This window comes from Melospiza melodia, chromosome 8, assembly GCF_035770615.1.
Source record: "Melospiza melodia melodia isolate bMelMel2 chromosome 8, bMelMel2.pri, whole genome shotgun sequence".
NCBI lineage: Eukaryota > Metazoa > Chordata > Aves > Passeriformes > Passerellidae > Melospiza > Melospiza melodia.
This window is the reverse complement of record NC_086201.1, coordinates 39737950-39758969: the sequence shown is the minus strand read 5'-3', so window position 1 is coordinate 39758969 and position 21020 is coordinate 39737950. Positions and strand designations below refer to the sequence as shown.

The following is a 21020-nucleotide window of genomic DNA, read 5'->3' as shown; positions in this document are numbered from 1 at the left end:
CACTCCCTTTGGGATGTCCTTCACAGCTCCAGTGTGCCTGGAGGTCTGGCCTTCCTGATTTTAAAAATCCTAGCCCTAGGCCTAACCCCAACCCTAAGACTAGAAAGGCAAATCAGCAAGGAATTAGGGATGTCCCCAAGGAAAAAGCTGTGGACGCAGCCATGTTGCGGTACTTTTGCACTATTCTTGGGTAGTCCTTCACAGCTGCTGTGTTCTTGGAACTCAGGGCTTTCTGGTTAAAAAACCACTAACCCTAGGCGTAACTCAAACCTTAACCCTAGGAAGGTAAATCAGCCTATGGTTCGGGATGGTCTCATGCAAATAGCAGCGGAGGCAGACAAGTTGTGCCACTTTTGCGCTGTCCTAGGGATGCCTTTCACAGCTGCAGTCTGCCTGGAGCTCAGGGCTTCCTGGTTTAAAAAACCATGTCCCTAGCTTAAACGGGAGGCACGTAATTCAGCCTAAGGTTAGCAATGGTGCCAATGCAAATGTATGGATGCAGCTATTTTCTGGCACTTTTGTGCTCGCTTTGCGATGCCTTTCACAGCTGCAGTGTGTCTGGAGCTCAGGGCTTCCTAGTTTTAAAAGTCCTAGCCCTAGGCCTAAGCCCACCACTGACCCTAGGGAGGTAAATCAGCCTGGAATTAGGGTTCCTCTCAAGGAAAAAGCTGTGAAAGCAGCCATGTTGTGGCACTTTTGCGCTCCCTTTGGAATGCCTTTCACGGCTGCAGTAAGCCTGAACTCAGGGCTTCCTGGTAAAAAAAACCCTAGCCCTAGGCTGAACCCTCACCCTAAACATAGGCAGATAAATCAGCCTAGGTATAGGGATGGTGCCAAGGAAACAGCGCTGTGAAAGCAGGCATGTTGTTGCACTTTTGAGCTCCCCTTGGGATGTCTTTTACAGCTGCAGTGTGCCTGGAGCTCAGGGCTTCCTGATTTTAAAAATCCTAGCCCTAGGCCTTACCCCAACCCTAAGACTAGAAAGGCAAATCAGGCAGGAATTAGGGATGTTCCCAAGGAAAAAGCTGTGGAGGCAGCCATGTTGTGGTACTTTTGCGCTCTTCTTGGGTAGTCCTTCACAGCTGCTGTGTTCTTGGAACTCAGGGCTTTCTGGTTAAAAAAACACTAACCCTAGGCGTAACCCAAACCTTAACCGTAGGAAGGTAAATCAGCCTAGGGTTCGGGATGGTCTCATGGAAATAGCAGCAGAGGCAGATAAGTTGTGCCACTTCTGCGCTCTCCTAGGGACGCCTTTCACAGCTGCAGTGTGCCTGGAGCTCAGGGCTTCCTAGTTTTAAAAATCCTAGCCCTAGGCCTAAGCCCACCACTTACCCTAGGGAGTTAAATCAGCCTGGAATTAGGGTTCTTCCCAAGGAAAAAGCTGTGAAAGCAGCCATGTTGTGGCACTTTTGCGCTCCCTTTGGGATGCCTTTCGCAGATGCAGTAAGCCTGGAACTCAGGGCTTCCTGGCTAAAAAAAACCCTAGCCCTAGGCTGAACCCTCACCCTAAACATAGGCAGAAAAATCAGCCTAGGTATAGGGATGGTGCCAAGGAAAAAGCACTGTGAAAGCAGGCATGTTGTTGCACTTTTGAGCTCCCCTTGGGATGTCTATCGCAGCTGCAGTGTGCCTGGAGATCAGGGCTTCTTCATTATAAAAATCATAATCCTACGACTATCCCTAAGGCTAACCCTAGGAAGGTAAATCAGGCTGGGATTAGGGATGTTCCCAAGGAAAAAGCTGTGGAGGCAGCCATGATGTGGCACTTTTGCACTCCCTTTGGGATGTCTTTCACAGCTCCAGTGTGCCTGGAGGTCTGGGCTTCCTGATTTTAAAAATCCTAGCCCTAGGCCTAATCCCAACCCTAAGACTAGAAAGGCCAATCAGCCAGGAACTATGGATGTTCCCAAGGAAAAAGCTGTGGAGGCAGACATGTTGCGGTACTTTTGCGCTCTTCTTGGGTAGTCCTTCGCAGCTGCTGTGTTCTTGGAACTCAGGGCTTTCTGGTTGAAAAACCACTAAAAATCCACTAGGTCTGGCAGGGAGAAACTTTGCCAGCACAGAAAACATCTCCCATCGTCTTCTAGAGTTTCCATGGAGGTCTGCCAAATGTTTGGCAGGGAGAAAAGAAAAGTTGTCCAAAACAGCTTCCAATCGAATGTTCATGTGATTGGAAAAGTCAGGAGAGTGCAAAGGTACTGTTTTCTATCAGTTGGCAAGCTGCGCACACAATCCCAGTCTTGTACAGCTTCCTTCTTCACCTTTCCGAAGCTGCCGCTCTCTCGGGCTCCCGGAGCCGAAGAAGCGCCTTCTTCGCGCAAAGACGATTGTGCCGCTCACTGTGCTCTCCTTAGCGCGGCTTCTCCGAAAGACGCCCGGGAGCAGCACTTATCCCCGGACAGCATGGTACCATCGTCTTTATCGTCTTTCGTGGTCTACATCGAAGCAGACAGCATTTCCACTATGTTTGGCAGGGAGAAACTGTGCCAGCACAGAAAACAACTCCCAGCGTGATCGAGAGGATGCACGGAGGTCTGCCAGGTGTTTTGCAGGGAGAAAAGAAAAGGTGTCCAAAACAGCTTCCAATCGAATGTTCATGTGATTGGAAATGTCAGGAGAGGGAAAATGAACTGTTTTCTATCATTTGGCAAGCTGCGCACACAATCCCAGTGTTGTACAGCTTCCTTCTTCACCTTTCCGAAGCTGCCGCTCTCTCCGGCTCCCGGAGGGGAAGAAGCGCCTTCTTCGCGCAAAGACGAGTGTGCCGCTCACAGCGCTCTCCTTAGCGCGGCTTCTGCCGAAAAACGCCCGGGAGCAGCACTTAGCTCCGGACAGCATGGTACCTTCCTCTTTAGCGTCTTTTGTGGTCTACATCAAAGCAGAAAGCTTTTCCACTATGTCTAGTCGGGAAAAACTGTGCCAGCACAGAAAACAACTCCCATCGTGTTCCAGAAGTTGCAGAGTTGACACTTTTGCGCTGCCCTGGGGAAGTCTTTCGCAGCTGCAGTGGGCCTGGAGCTCAGAGCTTACTCATTTAAAAAACCCTTTCCCTATCCCGCACTGGAGGCAGGAAAATCAGACTAGGTATAGGGATGTTCCCAAGGAAAAAGAGGTGGAGGCAGCCATGTTGCACCACTTTTGCACTCCCCTGGGGATGCCTTTCGCAGCTCTGCAGTGTGCCTGGAGCTCAGGGCTTCCTAGTTTTAAGAATCCTAGCCCTAGGCCTAAGCCCACCACTAACCTTAGGGAGGTAAATCAGCCTGGTATTAGGGTTCTTCCCAAGGAAAACACTGTGAAAGCAGCCAAGTTGTGGAACACTTTTGCGCTCCCTTTGGGATGCATTTTGCAGCTGCAGTAAGCCTGGAACTCAGGGCTTCCTGGTTAAAAAAACCCTAGCCCTAGGCTGAACCCTCACCCTAAACATAGGCAGATAAATCAGCCTAGGTATAGGGATGGTGCCAAGGAAACAGCGCTGTGAAAGCAGGCATGTTGTTGCACTTTTGAGCTCCCCTTGGGATGTCTATCGCAACTGCAGCGTGCCTGGCGATCAGGGCTTCTTCATTATAAAAATCATAATCCTACGACTATCCCTAAGGCTAACCCTAGGAAGGTAAATCAGGCTGGGATTAGGGATGTTCCCAAGGAAAAAGCTGTGGAGGCAGCCATGATGTGGCACTTTTGCACTCCCTTTGGGATGTCCTTCACAGCTCCAGTGTGCCTGGAGGTCTGGCCTTCCTGATTTTAAAAATCCTAGCCCTAGGCCTAACCCCAACCCTAAGACTAGAAAGGCAAATCAGCAAGGAATTAGGGATGTCCCCAAGGAAAAAGCTGTGGAGGCAGCCATGTTGCGGTACTTTTGCACACTTCTTGGGTAGTCCTTCACAGCTGCTGTGTTCTTGGAACTCAGGGCTTTCTGGTTAAAAAACCACTAACCCTAGGCGTAACTCAAACCTTAACCCTAGGAAGGTAAATCAGCCTATGGTTCGGGATGGTCTCATGGAAATAGCAGCGGAGGCAGACAAGTTGTGCCACTTTTGCGCTGTCCTAGGGATGCCTTTCACAGCTGCAGTCTGCCTGGAGCTCAGGGCTTCCTGGTTTAAAAAACCATGTCCCTAGCTTAAACGGGAGGCACGTAATTCAGCCTAAGGTTAGCAATGGTGCCAATGCAAATGTATGGATGCAGCTATTTTCTGGCACTTTTGTGCTCGCTTTGCGATGCCTTTCACAGCTGCAGTGTGTCTGGAGCTCAGGGCTTCCTAGTTTTAAAAGTCCTAGCCCTAGGCCTAAGCCCACCACTAACCCTAGGGAGGTAAATCAGCCTGGAATTAGGGTTCCTCTCAAGGAAAAAGCTGTGAAAGCAGCCATGTTGTGGCACTTTTGCGCTCCCTTTGGAATGCCTTTCACGGCTGCAGTAAGCCTGAACTCAGGGCTTCCTGGTAAAAAAAACCCTAGCCCTAGGCTGAACCCTCACCCTAAACATAGGCAGATAAATCAGCCTAGGTATAGGGATGGTGCCAAGGAAACAGCGCTGTGAAAGCAGGCATGTTGTTGCACTTTTGAGCTCCCCTTGGGATGTCTTTTACAGCTGCAGTGTGCCTGGAGCTCAGGGCTTCCTGATTTTAAAAATCCTAGCCCTAGGCCTTACCCCAACCCTAAGACTAGAAAGGCAAATCAGGCAGGAATTAGGGATGTTCCCAAGGAAAAAGCTGTGGAGGCAGCCATGTTGTGGTACTTTTGCGCTCTTCTTGGGTAGTCCTTCACAGCTGCTGTGTTCTTGGAACTCAGGGCTTTCTGGTTAAAAAAACACTAACCCTAGGCGTAACCCAAACCTTAACCGTAGGAAGGTAAATCAGCCAAGGGTTCGGGATGGTCTCATGGAAATAGCAGCAGAGGCAGATAGGTTCTGCCACTTCTGCGCTCTCCTAGGGACGCCTTTCACAGCTGCAGTGTGCCTGGAGCTCAGGGCTTCCTAGTTTTAAAAATCCTAGCCCTAGGCCTAAGCCCATCACTTACCCTAGGGAGTTAAATCAGCCTGGAATTAGGATTCTTCCCAAGGAAAAAGCTGTGAAAGCAGCCATGTTGTGGCACTTTTGCGCTCCCTTTGGGATGCCTTTCGCAGATGCAGTAAGCCTGGAACTCAGGGCTTCCTGGCTAAAAAAAACCCTAGCCCTAGGCTGAACCCTCACCCTAAACATAGGCAGAAAAATCAGCCTAGGTATAGGGATGGTGCCAAGGAAAAAGCGCTGTGAAAGCAGGCATGTTGTTGCACTTTTGAGCTCCCCTTGGGATGTCTATCGCAGCTGCAGTGTGCCTGGAGATCAGGGCTTCTTCATTATAAAAATCATAATCCTACGACTATCCCTAAGGCTAACCCTAGGAAGGTAAATCAGGCTGGGATTAGGGATGTTCCCAAGGAAAAAGCTGTGGAGGCAGCCATGATGTGGCACTTTTGCACTCCCTTTGGGATGTCTTTCACAGCTCCAGTGTGCCTGGAGGTCTGGGCTTCCTGATTTTAAAAATCCTAGCCCTAGGCCTAATCCCAACCCTAAGACTAGAAAGGCCAATCAGCCAGGAACTATGGATGTTCCCAAGGAAAAAGCTGTGGAGGCAGACATGTTGCGGTACTTTTGCGCTCTTCTTGGGTAGTCCTTCGCAGCTGCTGTGTTCTTGGAACTCAGGGCTTTCTGGTTTAAAAACCACTAAAAATCCACTAGGTCTGGCAGGGAGAAACTTTGCCAGCACAGAAAACATCTCCCATCGTCTTCTAGAGTTTCCATGGAGGTCTGCCAAATGTTTGGCAGGGAGAAAAGAAAAGTTGTCCAAAACAGCTTCCAATCGAATGTTCATGTGATTGGAAAAGTCAGGAGAGTTCAAAGGTACTGTTTTCTATCATTTGGCAAGCTGCGCACACAATCCCAGTGTTGTACAGCTTCCTTCTTCACCTTTCCGAAGCTGCCGCTCTCTCCGGCTCCCGGAGGGGAAGAAGCGCCTTCTTCGCGCAAAGACGATTGTGCCGCTCACAGCGCTCTCCTTAGCGCGGCTTCTGCCGAAAAACGCCCGGGAGCAGCACTTAGCTCCGGACAGCATGGTACCTTCGTCTTTAGCGTCTTTTGTGGTCTACATCAAAGCAGAAAGCTTTTCCACTATGTCTAGTCGGGAAAAACTGTGCCAGCACAGAAAACAACTCCCATCGTGTTCCAGAAGTTGCAGAGTTGACACTTTTGCGCTGCCCTGGGGAAGTCTTTCGCAGCTGCAGTGGGCCTGGAGCTCAGAGCTTACTCATTTAAAAAACCCTTTCCCTATCCCGCACTGGAGGCAGGAAAATCAGACTAGGTATAGGGATGTTCCCAAGGAAAAAGAGGTGGAGGCAGCCATGTTGCACCACTTTTGCACTCCCCTGGGGATGCCTTTCGCAGCTCTGCATTGTGCCTGGAGCTCAGGGCTTCCTAGTTTTAAGAATCCTAGCCCTAGGCCTAAGCCCACCACTAACCTTAGGGAGGTAAATCAGCCTGGTATTAGGGTTCTTCCCAAGGAAAACACTGTGAAAGCAGCCAAGTTGTGGAACACTTTTGCGCTCCCTTTGGGATGCATTTTGCAGCTGCAGTAAGCCTGGAACTCAGGGCTTCCTGGTTAAAACAACCCTAGCCCTAGGCTGAACCCTCACCCTAAACATAGGCAGATAAATCAGCCTAGGTATAGGGATGGTGCCAAGGAAACAGCGCTGTGAAAGCAGGCATGTTGTTGCACTTTTGAGTTCCCCTTGGGATGCCTTTCACAGCTCCAGTGTGCCTGGAGGTCTGGGCTTCCTGATTTTAAAAATCCTAGCCCTAGGCCTAAGCCCAACCCTAAGACTAGAAAGGCAAATCAGGCAGGAATTAGGGATGTTCCCAAGGAAAAAGCTGTGAAAGCAGCCATGTTGTGGTACTTTTGCGCTCTTCTTGGGTAGTCCTTCACAGCTGCTGTGTTCTTGAAACTCAGGGCTTTCTGGTTAAAAAACCACTAACCCTAGGCGTAACCCAAACCTTAACCGTAGGAAGGTAAATCAGCCTAGGGTTCGGGATGGTCTCATGGAAATAGCAGCGGAGGCAGACAAGTTGTGCCACTTCTGCGCTCTCCTAGGGACGCCTTTCACAGCTGCAGTGTGCCTAGAGCCCAGGGCTTCCTGGTTTAAAAAACCATGTCCCTAGCTTAAACTGGAGGTACGTAATTCAGCCTAAGGTTAGCCATGGTGCCAATGAAAATGTGTGGATCCACCATTTTCTGGTATTTTTGTGCTCGCTTTGGGATGCCTTTCACAGCTGCAGTGTGCCGGGAGCTCAGGGCCTCCTAGTTTTAAAAATCCTAGCCCTAGGCCTAAGCCCACCACTAACCCTAGGGAGGTAAATCAGCCTGGAATTAGGGTTCCTCTCAATGAAAAATCTGTGAAAGCAGCCATGTTGTGGCACTTTTGCGCTCCCTTTGGGATGCCTTTCGCAGATGCAGTAAGCCTGGAACTCAGGGCTTCCTGGCTAAAAAAACCCTAGCCCTAGGCTGAACCCTCACCCTAAACATAGGCAGAAAAATCAGCCTAGGTATAGGGATGGTGCCAAGGAAAAAGCACTGAGAAAGCAGGCATGTTTTTCCACTTTTGAGCTCCCCTTGGGATGACTTTTACAGCTGCAGTGTGCCTGGAGCTCAGGGCTTCCTGATTTTAAAAATCCTAGCCCTAGGCCTAAGACCACCACTGACCCTAGGGAGGTAAATCAGCCTGGTATTAGGGTTCCTCCCAAGGAAAAAGCTGTGAAAGCAGCCATGTTGTGGCGCTTTTGCGCTCCCTTTGGGATGCATTTTGCAGCTGCAGTAAGCCTGGAACTCAGGGCTTCCTGGTTAAAAAAACCCTAGCCCTAGGCTGAACCCTCACCCTAAACATAGGCAGATAAATCAGCCTAGGTATAGGGATGGTGCCAAGGAAACAGCGCTGTGAAAGCAGGCATGTTGTTGCACTTTTGAGCTCCCCTTGGGATGTCTATCACAGCTGCAGTGTGCCTGGAGCTCAGGGCTTCCTGATTTTAAAAATCCTAGCCCTAGGCCTTACCCCAACCCTAAGACTAGAAAGGCAAATCAGGCAGGAATTAGGGATGTTCCCAAGGAAAAAGCTGTGGAGGCAGCCATGTTGTGGTACTTTTGCGCTCTTCTTGGGTAGTCCTTCACAGCTGCTGTGTTCTTGGAACTCAGGGCTTTCTGGTTAAAAAAACACTAACCCTAGGCGTAACCCAAACCTTAACCGTAGGAAGGTAAATCAGCCAAGGGTTCGGGATGGTCTCATGGAAATAGCAGCAGAGGCAGATAAGTTGTGCCACTTCTGCGCTCTCCTAGGGACGCCTTTCACAGCTGCAGTATTCCTGGAGCTCAGGGCTTCGTGGTTTAAAAAACCCTTGTCGTAGGCTGAACCCTCACCCTAAACATAGGCAGATAAATCAGCCTAGGTATAGGGATGGTGCCAAGGAAAAAGCGCTGTGAAAGCAGGCATGTTGTTGCACTTTTGAGCTCCCCTTGGGGTGTCTATCACAGCTGCAGTGTGCCTGGAGATCAGGGCTTCTTCATTATAAAAATCATAATCCTACGACTATCCCTAAGGCTAACCCTAGGAAGGTAAATCAGGCTGGGATTAGGGATGTTCCCAAGGAAAAAGCCCTGGAGGGAGCAAGTTGAGGCAATTTTGCGCTGCCCTAGGGAAGTCTTTCGCAGCTGCAGTGGGCCTGGAGCTCAGAGCTTACTCATTTAAAAAACCCTTTCCCTATCCCGCACTGGAGGCAGGAAAATCAGACTAGGTATAGGGATGTTCCCAAGGAAAAAGCTGTGGAGGCAGCCATGATGTGGCACTTTTGCTCTCCCCTGGGGATGACTTTCGCAGCTCTGCAGTGTTCCTGGAGCTCAGGGTCTCTTGCTTTAAAAACCCTATCTCTAATCCTAACTGGAGGAATGTAAATAAGCCTAGGGGTAGGCATGGTCCAAGGGCAAAAGCTGTGGAGGCAGGCATGTTGTGGCACTTTTGCGCTCCCCTTGGGATGCCTTGAACAGCTGCAGTGTGCCTGGAGATCAGGGCTTCCTAGTTTTAAAAATCCTAGCCCTGGGCCTAAGACCACCACTAACCCTAGGGAGGGAAATCAGCCTGGTATTAGGGTTCTTCCCAAGGAAAAAGCTGTGAAAGCAGCCATGTTGTGGCGCTTTTGCGCTCCCTTTGGGATGCATTTTGCAGCTGCAGTAAGCCTGGAACTCAGGGCTTCCTGGTTAAAAAAACCCTAGCCCTAGGCTGAACCCTCACCCTAAACATAGGCAGATAAATCAGCCTAGGTATAGGGATGGTGCCAAGGAAACAGCGCTGTGAAAGCAGGCATGTTGTTGCACTTTTGAGCTCCCCTTGGGATGTCTATCGCAACTGCAGCGTGCCTGGAGATCAGGGCTTCTTCATTATAAAAATCATAATCCTACGAATATCCCTAAGGCTAACCCTAGGAACGTAAATCAGGCTGGGATTAGGGATGTTCCCAAGGAAAAAGCTGTGGAGGCAGCCATGCTGTGGTACTTTTGCGCTCCCTTTGGGATGCCTTTCACAGCTCCAGTGTGCCTGGAGGTCTGGCCTTCCTGATTTTAAAAATCCTAGCCCTAGGCCTAACCCCAACCCTAAGACGAGAAAGGCAAATCAGCCCGGAATTAGGGATGTCCCCAAGGAAAAAGCTGTGAAAGCAGCCATGTTGCGGTACTTTTGCGCTCTTCTTGGGTAGTCCTTGGCAGCTGCTGTGTTCTTGGAACTCAGGGCTTTCTGGTTTAAAAACCACTAAAAATCCACTAGGTCTGGCCGGGAGAAACTGTGCCAGCACAGAAAACATCTCCCATCGTCTTCTAGAGTTTGCACGGAGATCTGCCAAGTGTTTGGCAGGGAGAAAAGGAAAGTTGTCCAAAACAGCTTCCAATCGAATGTTCATGTGATTGGAAAAGTCAGGAGAGTGCAAGGGTACTGTTTTCTATCAGTTGGCAAGCTGCGCACACAATCCCAGTGTTGTACAGCTTCCTTCTTCACCTTCCTGAAGCTGCCCCTCTCTCTGGCTCCCTGGTCTGGCACAGTCACCTCACCTCAGAATATTTGGGGTTTAGGAGGTGAAACCTAATTTGTGTCCCTGAAGGGATGGATGGAGTTTTCTCCAGGTTTGTGTTTAAAGGAAACAGAACTATGAGTGTTTGTGAAAAACACGTTCACTCTCTTGTGAAAATTTTAAAAGTTTAATAAAGGACAATAGGAGACACGGACCATAAAGCAAAGGTTATTATGGCTGGGTGCATCTTGGCACTCAGCCAAGACCACACTGGCACCTTCAGGGAAACCCCTAAGTACCTTTTCCTTTACATCAGCCCGTTGCATGTTCATAGACTCTTATGTATATCCATAAATTAGTTTACATTTTCCAGGAACTATTTTACATGACCCCTCCTTTGGTCCACCTTTTTCAAGCATGCGTGTTTACTGGCTGTGGTTTTGACTCCTTCTCCTATTTGTTTGGGCCTTGGTCCATGCTTTCTTCAGATGGTGAGTGCTGATATTTGGCATATCTGTAGCAGGTGTCCTCATCCTGTGTTTATTGGATGTTATTCCATCCAAGCAGGCATTTTAATACAAGCATAGCTATTTCACTACTGTTTCTAAGCTTAATTGATAGTAGAAATACAAACAATATCTTTGTAACAATATATCACACACATAAAATCCATTTTAATATTTGCAAAAAGCTAATATTATAATATGTATCTATAACAGTGTTGCACTGCTCTCAGCTGGTTTTTGTTCTCTCAGCCCTGTGGGATGTGGCAGAACAAGTGAGGTTCTTCCCTGCCCACCTCTCCCTCAGCCCACCTGCTGAGTCCTTCTGAAAGGCTGCCAAGGGAGCAACCTACTTCGCTCTCCTCATCCATCCAAGAACTCTTCCGTCATGGAAGGCAATTAGATTGGTTCTGTGATGTAATTTTATGGAGTCCAGTGGGGAACCTTCTCCCTGCCTTCCTCCTGGTTTATCTCATGTGCCTCTTCCTGCTTTATTCTCTATTGCTCTGTCCTGCTCCCCGTGCTGTGAGTGTCAGGTGGGGGGCTGGGGAAGTTGGCAGGAGACAAAGACCACTCACCCCAGAAGTGGCTGCCAGAACTCAGGCTAGCTCTTAGAATTCCAGTGCCACGCCAGGAGTGGGGAACTGCCTTGGTATGGGGATTTAGCAGAGGCAGAACCTTTATAGCCACTTGCTCTAAAGTGGCAGACACAAGCCACGACAGGGAGCAGGCAGAAGAGAAAGGAGGAGGCTCTCCATATTGAGGTTCCACAAGGAACAGTTTATTCCTGATGAAAGGAGCGGGACAAAGAGCCCCTAGCTCCATTGTGCCAGGGGTTTTGTACAAATACAAGTCCGGGGGAGGATACAAACAGCTAACCAACAGGGAATCCCCACGGGATGAGTAAAGAGATTATTTGGAGTGTCCCGGGCCAACTGGGGTACAAGGGTGGAGAGCATGGGGAGCATGGGTCACATGAGCCAATGGGGCTTGGAGGAGTAGGGGAATTCCAAAGGAGTGTTGCAGGACAGGGATTGGCCTGAGGTTTAAGTGGCAGGGGAGGTTCGGGAATTAAGGGCTGGGTTGCCTTGACAGGCACGGAAAGAGCTGGAACAAGGGGTGGGGAATGGCATGAGGGACAGCTTTGAGAGAGGATAAAATCCAGGGGTAAACCAACTTGGGGGGAACATGGGGGTAAAACAGAACAAACCACTTAACAAGGAATCAATAAAATAAATTCAAACTGCAACAACCCCAATGTTCTTGTGGCAACAGAGAGCTTTTATTTCCCAAGCCCTTGCTTATATAGGGCATTTGAAAAATCCCATTTGGATACTTTCATAGGTCAGAACTCTACTCCCCTTCAGGTCCTGGCCAAGGAAACGCCTGCCGCCTTGGGAGAGATGTGACTGGGCGAGGCCCCCATCAGTCAAACCAGGGGCTGCTTGGTTTGTCTATCACAAACCAACTAAAATATGGTGACACTGTGCCATCATTCATCCCTGTGCCATATCTCCTCTCCGTATCCCTCTGTCCTGCTCCCTGTGCTATCACTCCTCCCTGTAACTAGCAGAACTTTCTTTCCCCCAATTGTCTGTATGCCATAATCACTTGCGAGTTGCTCCTGCTTTCACAGAATCAGAAAATCAGTTTGGTTGGAAGGGGCCAGCGGATCATTTGGTTCAAGCTTCCTGCTCAGGCAGGATCATCCAGGGCACATGGCACAGGATTGTGTCCAGACCTAGAGTGCCCTGTAGATCCAGATGAGGTTCAGTGTACACAAACCATGTGATGGAAGTTCCTACTGAGGTGCCATCACCATATACCAACTCATTGGCAGTGATGTCATGGAAAGGAGAACACAGAGTTGATAATTTGGTTACCAAATTCTCACAATATGAAGAAAGTATCTTTTTCCCCCTATGGGCTTGCATCTTGTCTGTGGAAAAGACCTCCAGCAACTGAAAGAAGTGCCCTATGCTCCACTAGCATAGACTGGACTCTATAGGGGGCAAGTGCCCCCTGCTCAAGAGAGAGGGGCACACCACAAGGTAACCTGTGGTTTTACTTGCCTGACCATGGTGAAGACATATGGAAGTGGGATGTAAAACCCACTTGGCAGCACAGGTATGTGAGTTGAGAGGAAAAATTAACCACCACAGAAAACTCTTCAAGGAAAAATGCCACTCAGTTTCCACTGGGCAAGTCTTCAGGTGGAATTGAAGGGCTGATGTTACTTCTGACCCTCTGGAAGGGACCTCCAGATCATATTTACAAGAAGGAAGCAGTAAGTACCATAATCAGAGCTAGAGGGGCCCTAGCTCCAGCCAGGTGTGGAAAAAGGACAGTGGAGTCAGTTGGATTGTGTGGATCCATAGCCTGGCACAGCAGAGCCACAGGAGCACAAGGCTTTAGTTGACACAGGTGCACAATGCACCCTGATGCCATCATGCAGGGGCAGAATCCATCTCTGTTTCTGGGATGACAGGGGGATCCCAACAGGGACTACACTGGAAGCTGAAGTGGTCCTGACTGGGCACTAGTGGCAGAAAAATGCCATTGTCGCTGGCCTAGAGGCTCCATGTATCCTTGGCACAGATCACCTCAGAAGAGGTATTTCAAGGACCCAAAAGGACACCATTGGGCTTTGGGAGAGCTGCTGTGGAAACAGAAGAAATTAAGACAGCTGAATCCCTTGCTTGGTCTTTCAGGGGACCCTTCTGCTGTGGGACTGCTGAGGTAGCTGAAGAACAGCAGGTACTGATGGCCAGCACAACGGTGTCCCATTGGCAACATGGCACCAACTGGGACTTCAGCACCCATGGCACGGACAGGAAAACCAGGAAAAGCAGGTACTGCCTGACTCGCCTGATCTCCTGCTGTGCCCAGGTGACCCCGGTGGGTGTTGGACATGTGTGGATGTGTCTGCCTGCAGCTCAGCAAAGCCTTTGGCACTGCCTCCATCTCCCTGCCTCTCCTGGAGCACAGCAGCTCACAGCTGGGACAGGCGTCTCTCTCTGGGAACACCTGACTGATGGCCAGGCCAAGGAGGAGTGGGAATGGGGCCACAGCCAGCTGGGGCTGGGCACTGCTGGGTTTCCAGGGCTCAGTGTTGGGGCCAGTCCTATTCAACATCTGGCCTGGGTGGACAACTAGGGGCAACTGGGAGGCTTGATGGGGTCAAATAAGGAGTGTGGTGGCCCACTGGGAAGACTGGAGGTTAACTGGAGGTCTGGAAGGCAATGCCCTCAAGAGACCCCAAAGCCCACCTGGGCCACCATGGGTTCACTAATGAATGCCCCAATCTCCTTTTCCCAATGGATTTCATGGACAGCTGTAATCCTTGACTGACCTCCACTTGGTACTGGGAGGCACAGGGAGCTACTCGGACCATGTTGGGAGACAACTGAAGACACACTGGGAGCAAAGGGAAGATGCTGGAACCATGTTGGGGCTACTGGGACCATAACTGGGGCAACTAGGATCATACAGGAGGGGACAACTGGAACCACGCTGGGTTCATACTGGGAGTGTCTGGAACCACACTGACTGGGGGCAACTGGTATCATACTGGGAGTGACTGGGATCATAGTGGGATCATTCTAGTAGTGACAGGAATTGATTTGGACTGTTGGGGGTGTGACAGGGATCATACTGAGTCGTGATCATATTGGACTCACACTGGGAGTGACTGGAAAGCACTAAAATCATACTGCAGGGGACTGGAATCATACTGGAATCACTCTGGGCGTAAATGGAACCATGCAGATGACCGAGAGCAACGGGAACCACATGAGAGTGACTGGGATCACAGAGGACGATTACAGAGCCCGTACTGGCACGGCACGGGGCCGGTAACGGAGACTACCCCGGCAGCACCGAGGCGCGGGGTACCTGGGGGTGGGGTCATGCAGAGTTATGCTAATGAGCCCTCGGCGGGCGGAGTCCGGCGCGGCACCGGGCGGTCGCGCGCCCTGATAGGCGCGCGGAGGGAAGTGACGTCACGAGCGGCGCGGCGGGAGATTTGAACGGCGCGGCGGATCCCGGCAGCGCGTGGGGGCCTCGCACAGCTGAGCTCACCCTGACTCTCCCTTCCCCAGCCGCTGGGTCCCCTTCTGAACTCGCCCTGACCCTGCGGTGGACTCGGCAACACCATGCCCCGCCCCAAACCCACCCCCCGACGGCGCGGGCGTTCCCCAGCCCCCCCATCGCCCCCGCAGCGGGCACGCAGTGAGTGAGGGGCGGGGGACTTCCCTTATAGACACCCCTTATGGACCTCCTACATCGAGCCCCCTTTCAGGCCCCCCTCTAGAGCACTCCTATGGACTCCCTCTATTGTTTCCCTCCGCCCCTAGCCTGTGCCCTATATACCCCTATATGCTTCCACCTCCTAGAGTCACCTCACATTCCCTCTCCCCTATAGCCCCTCTACCCCTATACTCCCTGTCCCCTATAACTCCTCTATGTCGGCCATAACTATAGCTCCCTATAGATCCTTTATACCCACAATGTCCCCCCAGACCTTACAGATCACTTATAACCCCCACAGCCTTCCCCTGTCTCCCTGGCCCCTATTGATCCCCTACAGCCCCCTGTGTTCTGACAGGCCCTATAGATCTATACCCCCCATGTTCCTTCAGATCCCCCCATCTCTGCCCTCCAGGCTAAATACATCCCCTAAAGCCCCCACAGACCCCTATCCGATGCCCCCACAGGGCGCCGCCCAGGGCAGCGGGCATTGCAGGAGATCCGCACGTACCAGAGAAGCACCCGCCTGCTGCTGCGCCCCGGCCCCTTTGCCCGCCTGGTGAGAACCTCCCACATCTCTAAAATCCCCAGACACCCCGATTTACCCCCCACAGAACCTCCCCAGCACCCCCCATGGAGTCCCAAACTCCCCTGGGACCACACAGATCGTCTCAGATACCCACAAAATCTACTGTGGGACCCCCAAACCCCTCCAGGACCCCCCCAATTTCACCCCAGAACCTCCAGCATTGTCTGGGATCTTCCAAACTACTCTGGATCCCCTCTCTTGAGATCCCCAAATCCGTCTCAGGACACCCCAGATCAACCCTCTTGACCCTGCAACTTCCCCCAGTGCCTTCAAATCCACCCTGGGACCCTTCAGCTCCCCATTGGACTCTCCCAAATACCCACTGAAACCCTTCAAACAATCCCGAGGACCCCTTCAAATCCAACCCCAAATCCACCCTGGGACCCCTGAAATCCAACCTGGAACCCTCCAACCTCCCCCTGGACCCCATCCCAAAAACCCACTGCGATTTTCCAACCCCCTACAGACCCACCAAGTTACCCCCCAGAACCCCAAATCACCCCCTGGGACTCTTCATGACCATCCCTTTCCCCCAGCCCCCCCCCCCCAACCCTGTTCCATCCCTCCCCATGTCCTTGTCCTCCCCATCCTCGTGACATGGTGAGCCTGTCCTCCCCCAACATCCTTGCATATCCTCCAATGTCATTCTGTGGTTCCAGACATCCTTGTGTCCTGCCACCTTCAGAGGCTGCATGGATTGAGAGTTCCCTGTGCCCCTCCTGCTGTGCTGGCACTGTCCCCCCGTCCCATCGGGGTGTCCCCATGTTCCCATGGCCGAGCATGTTCCCAAGATGTTCCCAGAGTGGTGCTTCCCCCCTGCCTCCCACCTGGCAGACCCCAGGGTGTCCCCATGGTGAGGTTCCCATGTCCCCACTCCCCAGTGTATTCCCAGGTGCTCCTGTCCCCAGTGTTCCTCTCCCTGGGGTGTCCCCAAAATGTCTCCAGGGTGATAACAAGGGTGTCCCCAGGGCAGTGTCTCCACGTCTCCAGGGTGTCACCGTGGTGGTGGCCCCAGCCCGGGATGTCCCCAACGCCCCCATATCCCCTCCATGTTGTCCCAATGTCCCTGCACTCCCTGTGACTCTGCTGCCCTCATGTGCCCCCCTCGCTGTGCCCTCTGTGCCACAGGTGCGGGAGCTCTGCCTGCTCTTCACCCGCGGCGTCGATTACCGCTGGCAGAGCATGGCCCTGCTGGCGCTGCAGGAGGTGCGGCTCGCGGGGCCCAGGCATGGTGGAGGGAGGTCACAGAGGGCTGGAGGGGCCCTGTGGATCCTGCAGGGGTATCCAGGGACTTAGGGGTGTGGGGAAGCGGCTGAGGGGGATCTCATGGCTACTGAGAAGGTTTCCATGGGGGCTGGGGGGCTGTGGGTGCTGCAGGGGGAATCTCTGGGTGCTGGGGGTGTCTCTGGGCGGTGGGGAGGTCCAAGAAGGTCTCTTTGGATGCTTGGATGAGGCTGAGAGGTTTGTTGGGTGTATGTGATGGGAGCTGAGGGGGAGGCTAGGAGGGTCTCCATTGGCTGGGGGTAGGGTCTATGGGTTCTGGGACAGGGTTCTATGAATGTTGAGAGGGTCTCTGGGTGCTGGGTGGGGCGGGGTCCCTTATTCCCAGGGTCTGTCGGGGATTGAGGATGGGTCATTGGGTCTTGATCCCTCCCTAACACATTTGCAAGCACAAGGTGCTTCAGTCAACCATGGGTGGGTTTGGAGGGATCCTGCCCCCTGGGTGTGTGTTTGGGGGGAGTCTCTGATCCCGGGGGAAGGTGTGGGGGTTGGGGCAGGCTGGGGAGCTTTGGGGACCCGCCCTCAGGTTTTGGTTCACAGGCAGCAGAGGCCTTCATGGTGAGGCTGTTGGAAGACGCATACCTGTGCTCGCTGCACGCCCGCCGAGTCACCCTGTTCCCCAAGGATCTGCAGCTGGCCCGGCGCCTGCGAGGGCCTGAAGCGGGGGGCATCTGAATGAGGACCCCCTGGGGAGTCTCTCCTGATAATTTCACACCCATAATCTTATTGGGACCTCCTATGGGACCATCATGCTGAGACCCCTCCCCCCCCACCCATAGGGTCCCCCAAATCCCCCCTCGTGGACCCACCCCATAGACTTCCCCACCTCAGGATCCCCAACAACCCCTTCAGGGACCCATCACCGGGTCCTTCCTTAGTCCAGCACCTCTCAGATTATTGAGGACCACTACCCATGATCCCCCTGGAACCCCCATCACCAGCATGCCAGTCCCAGGGAAGCCTACTCAGGACCTCCACCCTGCTGGAGACCCTCCCAGTTTTACTGTACCCCAATAAATGCTTGTGACCCCTAGGTGCTGATGCTGGGGAGTTTGGAAGGGATTTAGAGGTAAGGCACCACAGGGAGTAACTCTGGAGGGCAGGAGAACCCACAGGGAGAGGTCCTCTGAGCATTTTAGGTGAGGGCACCTGGAATGGGGGCCAGGAAGGTCTTGCGGCCCAAGGGGTTCCACGTATAGTGGTGGTGGGGGGTCGTCTAAGGGGTTGGTGCTTAAGGGATTCGCTTTTTGAGCGGAGGTCAGGGCTTTGGGGGCGGTGCTTAGAGGTGGCTTGAACGTGGGTAGGGTTTCCTGTGGGGGGCGGGGCTCTGGAGGTCTCCCGTCCATGGGCGGAGCTTCAACGGGATCCCCCGCTATGGGGCGGGGCTTGGGGAGGGCCACACTTGGGAGGCGGGGCCACGAGGGTTCTGGGCGGTCCCCGGCTGCTGTTCCCGCTGCTGCCGCTCGGGGCGCTGCTGAGCGGGGAGGGGCGGGACCTGCGGGGGCGCTGCACCGGCAGCGCCTGTGCCCGCGCCTGAGGGCACGGGAGGGACCCCAGAACGGACCCGCCCAACCCCAACCCTGCCCTGGGACTCCAACCCCCCCTTCCTCATGCCTTGGAGACCCCTCCTGAGCCTCAGAACCCAAAACCTACCCTGGGACCCCAAGTCCCCTTAAAACTGCCCATCGCTGCCATCCTTGGGGTACCCTTTGAGCCCCCCAAACCTCAGGGACCCCAAATATCCCCTCCTAAAATCCCAGCCCAGCCCCAACCCACCTGGTTTGGGATACCTCCAGTTTTGGGGTCTCCTCAACCCTCTTTTTTTCCCTAGACAGTCTGGTGCTTTTTTTCCCTAGACAGTTTGGTGGGGAATATTTTTGTTACTGAACTTTCAAAGAAAGGTAACAATGCAAATTGTGGACAGGACAGAAAATTGCTTTGACATCTCTAAGGACCCTATAAGCAGCAGTACATCTGATAATGAAGAAATCACATTACAACCCCAAATTAATGATGAAACCTTCTATGATAGTCAGGGTCTGCACACTGTTACTAAAACAGTGTGGTACGCAGCAGCCAAGCAAAGTTCCAGGAAAAGTATAGCACACTTACATAGTAATCGGAAACTGGATATGTTTGGAGAGTGCCTCTGGAAGAGGGTAATTAAATAATTTCTCTGAGGTGGAGGCCCAAGGCTTCTGGAGGCCAGAAGTGTTTTTAATGGTGAGTGACTAGAGAAAACTGTGTTTTTTTAACTCGGAATGCCGCCTATTGAGCAGGAGGTTGCATCCATTAGAGAGGAGTGATTTGCTTAGGATTGAGACCCCAACCACAGATCATGGGACAGAGAGTGTACAGAAGGCAGTGTTTTTGCAACTGATGAATGACAGATGTTCCAGGACAGCCCTCACCCACATCACTGGTTAACCAAGTATGTGGCTGCCATGGTTAGAGTGTTGCTGAACGTGATAAAACACTGCGGCAGAATTTCAGGATCACTTGAAGCAAGTGTTAACCCCACAGAGAGAAAGACAAGGGAAAAGACCCTTGTAGTGGGGAAAGAGATCTTCAGGGCTAATTAGCTATGGCAGAAGGATTAGTTTCACTTAACAATTAGTAAACATAACAGGAGTAGAACAATTAGTAAACAATCAGGAGAGTGGAATTGCACCAAGGAAGCAGACTGCCCAAAAGGGGGCAGCAGGGTCCCAGTCCATGATGGAATGCAGTTTGAGTGAAAGGCTTGCAGAAAGGAATTTCTCAGGAAATGATAAATTATCCACTGCTGTTCTGGAGAATGTAGTACTTGGGGAAAAGGAAAGTTGCACTCTTTTGCCACAAGCAGGATAAAGATGTTGATGTAGGTGTTGGAACTCCTGAGAGACCTGTCATTACTATGGCCTCACAGGCTAATGTTGTTAATTGGAGTCTTAGAAACAACTTTTGGCATCCTCAGTGAGCTGGGGGCTGGCAGCTGCAAACATTTAAGGAAGCTCACCAAAAGTAAGACTTACACAGAAAATGAGGTATCAAAGTTACCACTGGCTTCTGAGATGGAGACAGGAGAAAAGCTGAGAATCCAAGTGGATAAACTTATGACTGAGAAAGACCATCTTAAGACTCTACTTGCTTCAGCAGAGTGTAAGGAAAGACAATTATTTTAGAATTTGAATAGGGAAATTATAGAAGAAAGAAACAAGACCTGAGAGAGGAAACCTTATTTATCCCTGTTACTAAGAAATGAACAATTGCAGAAACAGTTCCAGGAAGAAAAGGAGAAGAGATGAAAACCAAAAGAAACAGCAAAGGTGATGCTTAAACAAGCTACAAATTTACCCTGTATTGTGCAGAGTCCATTCAGGTGGCTGATTTACAGAAGCATTCCACGCACAAGCCAAGTGAAACTGAAATGCAACAAGTGGAACCCTATCAATACATACTAATGACCCACACATCCAGATTCCAGTTGGTTCTTGTCAATGATTAATTACATTTCTAATAGATATAGGAACACAGCATTCAGTAGTAATGAAGCAGGACGCCAAGAAGTTGGGTGTATGACCCAGACGCTAAGAGTTAACATCACTTTAGTAAATGGAGCACATGGTATCTGTCAAGCTGCTACGGTTAATTTATGGGTCCTGGATGAGAAGTGGATATTGGCTACTTGCTTTGCAATCAAAGATCACAATGACAATATTTAGGGTTTTGATATTCTGAACGTTTAAGTCTGTTGTCTGCCTGATGTCAGTGAGTCAATGTTAATGTCTGCACATTAGCCCAAATCCTAAAAGGAATCCAGAGACTGTGCTGACTCCACATGGCACCTGCACTCCCTGATCCAAAGACTGCTAGTGTGTCCCCGTGCTGGATTTTTGCTGCAGGGAGAAGTGGAATTTCTGAAGTTCTGGCCAATGTGATCCCACTAAGAGTTGAATACCCAATTACTGCAAACCTAACAGCCACAATACAAGCACCTGTGTGCTTGGGCATTGATGAGGTGGTGACAGATTAAAAGGAAAAAGGTACTATCACTCAGTCACACTCCTATCTCTCCTGTCAGAGACAGTGGCCACTGATCGTTTTAACACTCCAGCCACATAGAACATGCCGGTGTTTAGCCAATGTTCGCTGTTGGCATTGCCATTATGTCACAGATCACAGAATATTCTGAGTTGAAAGGGACCCACAAAGATCATCAAGTCCAGCTGTTAAGTGAATGGGCCATACACAGATTGAACCAACAACTGTGCTTCAGCACCATGCTCAGACCAACTGAGCCGCTCTTAGGGTCTGGCTCATGAAAGAGCTGAACAGACAGTTGTG

General features: G+C 51.3%; 1 protein-coding gene across 1 annotated transcript; it reads left to right on the top strand.

The window, feature by feature from the left end:
• Positions 1-14622: 14622 nt before the first annotated feature.
• CENPA (centromere protein A) lies at positions 14623-17445 on the top strand. The gene is made up of 4 exons (XM_063161409.1): positions 14623-14806; positions 15292-15383; positions 16542-16619; positions 17235-17445. The coding sequence occupies exons 1-4, from the start codon at positions 14731-14733 to the stop codon at positions 17367-17369; spliced, it is 381 nt and encodes a 126-aa protein (XP_063017479.1). The 5' UTR covers positions 14623-14730; the 3' UTR covers positions 17370-17445.
• The last annotated feature ends 3575 nt before the right edge of the window (positions 17446-21020 follow it).

What these genes read in the sequence shown, in the direction of transcription:
- CENPA (XM_063161409.1), top strand. Translation starts at nt 14,731, where the DNA reads ATGCCCCGCCCCAAACCCACCCCCCGACGGCGCGGGCGTTCCCCAGCC. An exon ending in GCCCCCGCAGCGGGCACGCA is followed by an intron (nt 14,807 to 15,291) that starts GTGAGTGAGGGG and finishes ATGCCCCCACAG; the next exon opens with GGCGCCGCCCAGGGCAGCGG. An exon ending in CCGGCCCCTTTGCCCGCCTG is followed by an intron (nt 15,384 to 16,541) that starts GTGAGAACCTCC and finishes TCTGTGCCACAG; the next exon opens with GTGCGGGAGCTCTGCCTGCT.